This window comes from Tachyglossus aculeatus (assembly GCF_015852505.1).
Source record: "Tachyglossus aculeatus isolate mTacAcu1 chromosome 12 unlocalized genomic scaffold, mTacAcu1.pri SUPER_6_unloc_2, whole genome shotgun sequence".
Taxonomy (NCBI): domain Eukaryota; kingdom Metazoa; phylum Chordata; class Mammalia; order Monotremata; family Tachyglossidae; genus Tachyglossus; species Tachyglossus aculeatus.
The window spans coordinates 6,400,596-6,409,610 of record NW_024044829.1 but is presented as its reverse complement, the minus strand read 5'-3'; the positions used below and the strand labels follow the sequence as shown (position 1 = coordinate 6,409,610).

The 9,015-nt window shown below is 46.0% G+C and overlaps 1 protein-coding gene across 1 annotated transcript; it reads left to right on the top strand.

Moving 5' to 3' along the window:
* The first annotated feature begins 669 nt into the window (after positions 1 to 669).
* Positions 670 to 1,554, top strand: LOC119921298 (olfactory receptor 4C46-like). The gene is made up of 2 exons (XM_038741599.1): positions 670 to 792; positions 850 to 1,554. The coding sequence occupies exons 1-2, from the start codon at positions 670 to 672 to the stop codon at positions 1,552 to 1,554; spliced, it is 828 nt and encodes a 275-aa protein (XP_038597527.1).
* The last annotated feature ends 7,461 nt before the right edge of the window (positions 1,555 to 9,015 follow it).

Below are 9,015 nucleotides of genomic sequence, written 5' to 3'. Positions count from 1 at the left end.
ACTCCAGGGATGACTACATCAAAAAGGTTCTGAAGATATTGACTGTGTTGCCAACTCTATCACTGACCATTTAGGACACCTCTGGGTAAGTTCATTCATTCATTCAATCATTATTTATTGAGTGCTTACTGTGCTTACTGTGTACCAAGCACTGTACTAAGCACTTGGGAGATTACAATAAATAGACACTCCCTCCCCACATTGAGTTTACAGTCTATATGGAGAGACAGATATCAATATAAATAAATGAATTACAGAAATGTACATAAGTGCTGTGGGGATGGGTGGGGGATGGATAAAGGGATCAAGTCAGGGTGATGCAGAAGGGAGAGGAAGAATATAAAAGGGGGCTTAGTCAGGGAAGGCCCCTTAGAGGAGATGTACCTTCAATAAGTCTTTGAAGCGAGGAGAGTAATTGTCCATTGGCTTTGAGGAGTTAAGTTACATTAACCTGATCTGCTTCAATTTCCCACTGTATGAACTGAGTACAGTAAATACTTTCAAGTCTTACCCTGGTGTTTGGAGAAAATTGACAAGATGCTAGACATGTGGTACTTCGAGTTCTGTTACTTGATCGTTTCTAAGCAAAACTAACCAGGGTCATCATTCTCTATACAGAATCTGCAGCTCTCACCTGTACCTTCATTGCCTACCCTGAGTTGATGGGTAATGGAAAACAACGTGACAGAATTTCATTCTATTGAGACTTACACCGAATCCAAGGTTGCAGAAAGTCTTCTTGTCTTTTTAATCAACTACATCATCATCATGGTGGGAAATCTGATCATTGTGGTAACCATAACTGCCAGTCAGACTTTGGACTCCCCCATGTATTTCTTTCTGGCCTATTTGTCATTTATTGATGCCTGCTATTCTTCTGTCAACACACCTAAACTGATCATCGACTCTCTCTGTGAGAAGAAAATAATCTATTTCAAAGGCTGTATGACGCACGTCTTTGGAGAACATTTATTTGGTGGGGCCGAAGTTATTCTCCTCACGGTGATGGCCTATGACCGTTGTGTGGTGATATGTAAGCCGCTGCATTACACGACCATCATGAACCGGCGCGTGTGTGGTGTGCTGATAGGGGTTGTCTGGATGGGAGGCCTGGTGCACGCGACCATCCAGCTTCTCTTCATGATAAATTTACCCTTCTGCGGCCCCAATGTCATCGAACACTTCATGTGTGATTTGAATCCTTTGCTGAACCTTGCCTGCACGGACACCCACACCCTCAGCCTCTTTGTAGCTGCCAACAGTGGGTTGATCTGTCTATTAAACTTCATCATGTTGATGATTTCCTATGTCGTGATCCTGTGCTCCTTGAAAACACATAGTAAAGAGGGTAGGCGCAAAGCGCTCTCCACCTGCACCTCCCACATCACCGTCGCCGTCCTGTTCTTCGTTCCGTGTATGTATATATATATGCGGCCTGCCTCCAGCTTCGCCTTGGTTAAAGCTATTGCAGTATTTTACACGAGGTGTAAAATACTGCATCAGGAAGCTATCAGGAAGCTATGGAGCAGAAAACTCACTTCTGAACATAAATAGGCATCACCCTGTGAAAATGGTAATATTTGTACAAGGGAGGTGGCAAGCATGGATTTCAGGTAACTATTTTAGGAAAAATGTATAGGGCATTCAAAGCTCAGTGAAGCACATGTCTCATATGTCTGTTGTATTTCCCAAAAGCTCATTATAGTGTACTGCATTCAGTAGGTGCTGAAGAAATACCACTACATGATCTACTAAAGAGTTTCTTAGCAGTAGAGGTATTTATTCTCACTTCAGCTAATTTAGCAATCTTTACATGTTAAGAGCTGGTTTTACTCCTGCTACAGCTGCTTTCATTTATCGTTTTATCCTTCTCTTACCTCAAATGAGGAGAAATGTGAGGAGCCTGCTCAGTAGCACACCGTCAGACCTGTTCTAGTTTAAAGAATAAAACAAATGTTTCTTTAGCAACAGAGTGTTGTCTTTTTCCTATTCCTTTACCCATAGCCCCATCGAATATCACTTTGTACCAGACATAACAGATTCACTAACAGTAGAATGGGATGTTTACTAATTTGATTCCTGCAAAGCAGGTCATAGAAAATGGGAATTCCTTGTGAATTTCAAAACAAACCAATGCTAATTCTTTTGCCAATCAACAATCAGAGAGGGGCATTTGGAATAATGATCCATGATAGCATTCCACATGCATATCATGATACTTAGCTATGAAGGCATTCCAAGTGTGCTTTCATTCATTGATTCTGCACTAGAATAAGCAAATCAGAAAACAAAACCAACTTGGAGGAGCCCAAGATCAAATCAGAGGCATTGGGACTGCTTGGCAAACTATCTCAGCCCAAGGCAAGAGGCTGAAATAGGTCAGTGTCCAATTTGAGGAATCGAATATTGCATAAGTCCTCACTCTGGGCTTCAAGGCTCTCCATCACCTTGTCCCCTCCTACCTCACCTCCCTTCTTTCCTTCTACAGCCCAGACCGCACCCTCCACTTCTCTGCCGCTAACCTCCTCACTGTGCCTCGTCCTTGCCTGTCCCACGATCGACCCCCGGCCCACGTCTTCCCCCCTGGCATGAAATGCCCTCCCTCTGCACATCCACCAAGCTAGCTCTCTTCCTCCCTTCAGAGCCCTACTGAGAGCTCACCTCCTCCCGAAGGCCTTCCCAGACTGAGCCGCCTCCTTCTTCTCCCCCTTTTCTCCCTCCCCATCCCCCCTGCCTTACCTCCTTTCCCTCTCCACAGCACCTGTATATATGTTTGTACAGATTTATTACTCTATTTTACGTGTACATATTTACTATTCTATTTATTTTATTTTGTTAATATGCTTTGTTTTGTTGTCTGTCTCCCCCTTCTAGACTGTGAGCCCGCTGTTGGGTAGGGACCGTCTCTATATGTTGCCAACTTGCACTTCCCAAGCGCTTAGTACACTGCTCTGCACACGGTAAGTGCTCGATAAATACGATTGAATGAATGAATGAATAAGTTTGCATCAGATCATGAAAATGAGAGCTGTTAGGGACCAGTCTGGGTCCACTGTGAGAAGTAGCATGACACTGGAAAGAACGTAAGCCTGGGAGGCAGAGGACCCAGGTTCTAATCCCGGATACTCCACTTATGGGTTGTGTGACCTTGGGCAAGGCACTTCACTTCTCTGTGCCTCAGTTCTCTCATAGATAAAATGTAGATTAAGGCTTTGAGCCCCATGAGGGACAGGGACTGTGTCCAACTTGATTATGTTGTTTCAACCACAGCGCTTACTACAGTGCCTGGCACAAAGTAAGCACTTAACAAATACTATTTACAAAAAAGGGAGAAAAGGAAAAGACAGAGGTGCTTGTGGTGGCAAGGGAAGAGCAGGGAAAGGGACGAATTTGTCAGTTGGTTTTTACCTTTCTCTCAGGGACATAAGCTATTACTTGATAGAGAATGTATTGGTTCCAAGTGTCATCACAAAAGAAGACCCAAGGAATTATTAAGCATTTGATTGATCAAGCCTAGAAGTATTCATTCATTCATTCAATCATTTTAATTGAGCACTTACTCTGTGTAGAGCACTGTACTAAGCGCTTTGGAAGTACAAGTCGGCAACATATAGAGATGGTCTCTACCCAACAACGGGCTCACAATCTAGAAGTGGGAGACAGACAAAAAAACAAAACATGTAGGTGTCAAAATCATCAGAATAAATAGAATTATCGCTATATGCACATCTTTAACAAAATAAATCGAATAGTAAATATGTACAAGTAAAATAGAGTAACAAATCTGTACAAACAAATACAAGTGCTGTGGGAAGGGGAAGGAGGTAGGGCGGGGGAGATGGGGAGGAGAGGAAAAACGGGGTTCAGTCTGGGAAGGTCTCCCGGAGGAGGTGAGCTCTCAGTAGGGCTTTGAAGGGAGGAAGAGAGCTAGTTTGGTGGATGTGTGGAGGAAGGGCATTCCAGGCCAGGGGAAGGACGTGGGCCAGGGGTCGACAGCGGGACAGGTGAGAATGAGGTACAGTGAGGAGGTTAGTGGCAGAGGAGCAGAGGGTGCGGGCTGGGCCATAGAAGGAGAGAAGGGAGGTGAGGTAGGAGGGGCGAGGTGATGGAGAGCCTTGAAGCCGAGAGTGAGGAGTTTTGCTTGGTTCGTAGGTTAACAGGCAACCACTGGAGATCTTTGAGGAGGGGAGTGACATGTCCAGAGCGTTTGTATACAAAGATAATCCGGTCAGCAGAGTGAAGTTATAGAGTGAAGCAGGGAGAGATAGGAAGATAGGAGACTAGAGAGGAGGCTGATGCAGTAATCTAGTCGGGATAGGATGAGATATTGAGCCAGCAAGATAGTGGTTTGGATGGAGAGGAAAGGGCAGATCTTGGCGATGTTGTGGAGGTGAGACCAGCAGGTGTTGGTGATGGATTGGATGTGTGGGGTGAATGAGAGAGCAGGGTCAAGGATGACACCAAGGTTGCGGGCTTGTGAGATGGGAAGGATGGTGTTGCCATCTACATTGAAGCACTTCAGAGGGAGGGCGTGGCTCTATCCAGAGGTGGTGACCAAGGCATTGAGACTTCCCATCATGCTTCACAGCCTTGCTCAAAAATGGAGAATACCTCTCCTGGTGCAAAGTCTCATGCTGGATGACGGAGTAGTCTACATAATTGAGAGTTGGGTGAGAATTACTTACCCTGACTGACACTGTGAAACTCTGGGGAGGTAGGAAGGACTACTGGTCCAGGCTGCTATCATCAGCCAAACTTTTTGAGAACTTGGAATAGTTCAGAAGCAGCATGGTCTAGTGGATTGAGCACAAGCTTGGATGTCAGAGTATCTGGGTTCTAATCTCTGCTCTACCACTTCTCTGCTGTGTGACCCTGAGCAAGTCACTGTTCTGTGCCTCAGTTACCTCATTGGTAAAATGGGTATTAAGACCGTGAGCCCCCTGTGGCACATAGATTGTGTCCAACCTGATTAGCTTGTACCTTCCTCAGCGCTCAGTACACTGCCTGGCACACAGTAAGTATCAATCAATCAATCAATCAATCGTATTTATTGAGCGCTTACTATGTGCAGAGCACTGTACTAAGCGCTTGGGAAGTACAAATTGGCATCACATAGAGACAGTCCCTACCCAACAGTGGGCTCACAGTCTAAAAGGGGGAGACAGAGAACAGAACCAAACATACCAACAAAATAAAATAAGTAGGATAGAAATGTACAAGTAAAATAAATAAATAAATAGATAAATAGAGTAATAAATATGTACAACCATATATACATATATACAGGTGCTGTGGGGAAGGGAAGGAGGTAAGACGGGAGGATGGAGAGGGGGACGAGGGGGAGAGGAAAGAAGGGGCTCAGTCTGGGAAGGCCTCCTGGAGGAGGTGAGCTCTCAGCAGGGCCTTGAAGGGAGGAAGAGAGCTAGCTTGACGGATGGGCAGAGGGAGGGCATTCCAGGCCCGGGGGATGACGTGGGCCGGGGGTCGATGGCGGGACAGGTGAGAGCGAGGTACAGTGAGGAGATTAGTGGTGGAGGAGCGGAGGGTGCGGGCTGGGCAGTAGAAGGAGAGAAGGGAGGTGAGGTAGGAGGGGGCGAGGTGATGGAGAGCCTTGAAGCCCAGGGTGAGGAGTTTCTGCTTGATGCGCAGATTGATCGGTAGCCATTGGAGGTTTTTGAGGAGGGGAGTAATATGTCCAGAGCGTTTCTGGACAAAGATAATCCGGGCAGCAGCATGAAGTATGGATTGAAGTGGAGAGAGACACGAGGATGGGAGATCAGAGAGAAGGCTAGTGCAGTAGTCCAGACGGGATAGGATGAGAGCTTGAATTAGCAGGGTAGCGGTTTGGTTGGAGAGGAAAGTACTTAGTACTTAGAAAATACCATTAAAAAAAGGCCAGGAGGGTGCAAGAGGCAGAATCATTGCCTCTAATTCCAGAGGAAACCATTCCACTGGTAAAACAGTTCTGGGACACTTACAGGATAGAGGTGCAGTGGAACCCTGAGTCCTGCTAGGTGATCTCTGCTGTGTGGATGGGTTGCTGGGCTGCCATCAAAATGGCCCTCCTCTTTGGAGGAGTCAACTATTGGAGAAGAGACTTCCAAATTGTAAGCTCATTGTGTGCAGAGAATATGTATGGTTACTGTTACGCTGCATTCTCTCAAGCTCTTAGTTTAGTGCTCTGCACACAGTAAGCACTCAGTAAACACCATGAACGGTGAAAGGATTCTCCCTAGTCAGAGAGGGCTCTGTCCGCTAATGTGTCTCTGTTGAATTCCTTATAGGCATGGCAGGCCTGGGATCATGAGGTAATCTATCCCTCTATCCAGGCCCTACCTAGGTTAGGAACTGACCATCCCCAGGGTTTTCAAAATGATAGATAGTGGTTAGAAAGACCCAGCCCCAGATAACCCACATAATACACCAATTGCTTCAATTGAGGATGTGAGAAGAACAGAAGCACAACACTGGAACTAGGTTTGCATGACCCGTCTTGGGGAATCTTTGGATAATCTGGGTGGCAGAGGCACCTGTGTGAAAGTGTTGGTCTACTCTATCTTTAGTCCCTCCTTCAGAACAGATTCAATTCTTCCTTTTCTTCTCTTTCTCACACCTCTCATTCCCTCACACACTAAAGACAGCCTCTTAAAATGAATGGAAAATGTTTGGTATGAGTCAAAAGGTTCTCAATCCCTACTTGCTTTCTCACTCTTCCCATTTTTTCCACAGTTCACCACCGGAGAAAAGCTCACAATGAGGTGCTGAAACTAGAACAGAGAAAGGAAGGGGAAGAAAGGGCAAGAGACATGATGTTTCAGACTGTAAGCTCACTTTGGGCAGGGAACATGGCTACCATCTCTGTTATATTGTACTCTCCCAGAAGCTTAGTACAGTACTCTCATATAGTAAGCACTCAATAAATACCACTGACTGACTGGAGGAAAGGTGAAAGGAGAGGATGGTTAGGGTCCTAGAGCTGGAGGGAAGGGAGGAAAGAGTTGGAGTGGAGGGAAGAGAACTTAGGCATGACCAACCTAAGGAGAGAAAGATGGATGGGAGCATCGGTGAAAGTGAAAAATAAATTTCTTACCACAACTACCTGGCATTTAATATTTTCACCAGCCTGAGAAACATAAACAGAAAGTGGTCCCCCAAGACTTCCATATTCTTGGCCTCTGGGGTCAGGAAAACCCTGCTGCCTATGTGGAGGGGGTCGTAAAGGTCACTAGGCATATGCCCAGAGGTGGACTCAGATACTCAAGCACAAAGGAATGGACAAGGAAGATTAAGCCAAAAGACCATTAATAGTTTCAGTTCAGATGACCCAGAGACAAGGTAATCTGGAGGCCTGAGAGACTTCCTAGTGCTCCCTAACCCAGCTAAGAACGATAGCCCAGCCCCGTTTAGAGTTGGGGCTGGTCACCAGGTTCCAGAAAAGGCTCTGGAATGACTCACTGGAATGAATAAGGGAAGGCGGCAACGTCAGGACATCCTGTTCCGGGAGGTTGGTGGTGACGGTGGGAATTCTAGTTCCATCTCTGTGACAAGTGACCTTCAGTGTGGGGAAGGAATGGGAGAAGAAGAGAGACTCAAAAGAATCCTCTGCCCCCGGCCACCAGAACTAGAGCTAGAAATTCCATTCTCCAACTCCTCAGTTTTGCAGTTTCCAAGACCCTCCCACAGTTTCCCCTGTGGTCTGTCTTGAGCATGGACTCTTGCCTCACTAACAGTTTCAAACTTACTTACTGCCCATGGAGTTGATCAGGGGAAGTAGGGAAGCTGTGTGCCCTAGCTTAAAGAGCACAAGCCTAGGAGTCAGAGGGTCCGGATTCTAATCCTGACTCTGCCAATTGCTTGCTGTGTAATCTTGGGCAAAATCACTTGACTTCTCGGTGCCTCAGTTTCTGCAACTATAAAATGGGGATTCAATACCTGTTCTCCCACCTACTTAGACTTTGAGCCCCATGCAAGACAGGGACTGCGTCTGACCTAATTAGCCTGCACATATCCCAGTGCTTAGAACACTGTTTGACACATAGTTTGCCCTTAACAAATGCCATAAAAAAACGGCCTCTCTACTTTGAACTCATCATCTGCCAAGGACATGCTCCACTCGTGCTGGATGTGGGGCCCTGGCCAGGCCTAGACCAGCTTCACAGTGGCTGGTCCAGTCCAAATCTTGTGGAGCTTTTTAAACATTCATTCATTCATTCAATCATATTTATTAAGCGCTTACTTTGTGCAGAACACTGTACTAAGGGTTTGGAAAGTACAAATCGACAACATATAAAGACGATCCTTACCCAACAATGGGCTCACAGTCTAGAAGGAGGAGACAGGCAAAAAAACAAAACAAGATCCAAGGTTATAGGGTGCATCCATCCACCCTGATCAAAGCCTCTATGACCTCAATGACTAACAGAAGGCATGTGTGGTGGCGGCTCCCAAGTTTTACTTTTGAGGTAGGAGGCTTATACCTGGCTCTTAGTAGGAGCCACGTGGAACATTGGCCAACGTTGTCATACAGGCTGGGGGGTGGGCTAGTAAAACGGAAAGTGTGTAGAATGAGTGGTGGGCAGGGAGAGATGCTGATTTACCTTCTAGATCCTCCTTCCTCAGGTGTTGTATGAGGTCATATTTCTAGGTGTGGACTCTAGTTTGGCTGTATAGTGCATCAGACCCAGTGAGCCCTCAAAAAATACTACTACTATTATCAATAATAATAAAGATGGTGTTTGTTAAACACTTACTATGTGCGAGGAACTGTTCTAAGCGCTGGGGTGGGTAGGGGATAAAAGATGATCAGGTTGTCCCATATGGGGCTCACAATCTTAATCCCCCTCTTACAGATGAGGTAACTGAGGCACAGAGAAGGTGAAGTGACTTGCCCAAAGTCACACAGCTGACAACTGGCGGGGCCAGGATTAGACCTCTGACTCCCAAGCGCGGGCTCTTTCCACTGAGCCATGCTGCTTCTCTGCTTACTACCACCTAAAATTACTACTACTAATTATG

Coding starts and splice junctions, on each gene's coding strand:
- LOC119921298 (XM_038741599.1), top strand. CDS start 670: ATGGAAAACAACGTGACAGAATTTCATTCTATTGAGACTTACACCGAA. Junction 793..849: donor TGGGAAATCTGATCATTGTG/GTAACCATAACT, acceptor TTTCTGGCCTAT/TTGTCATTTATTGATGCCTG.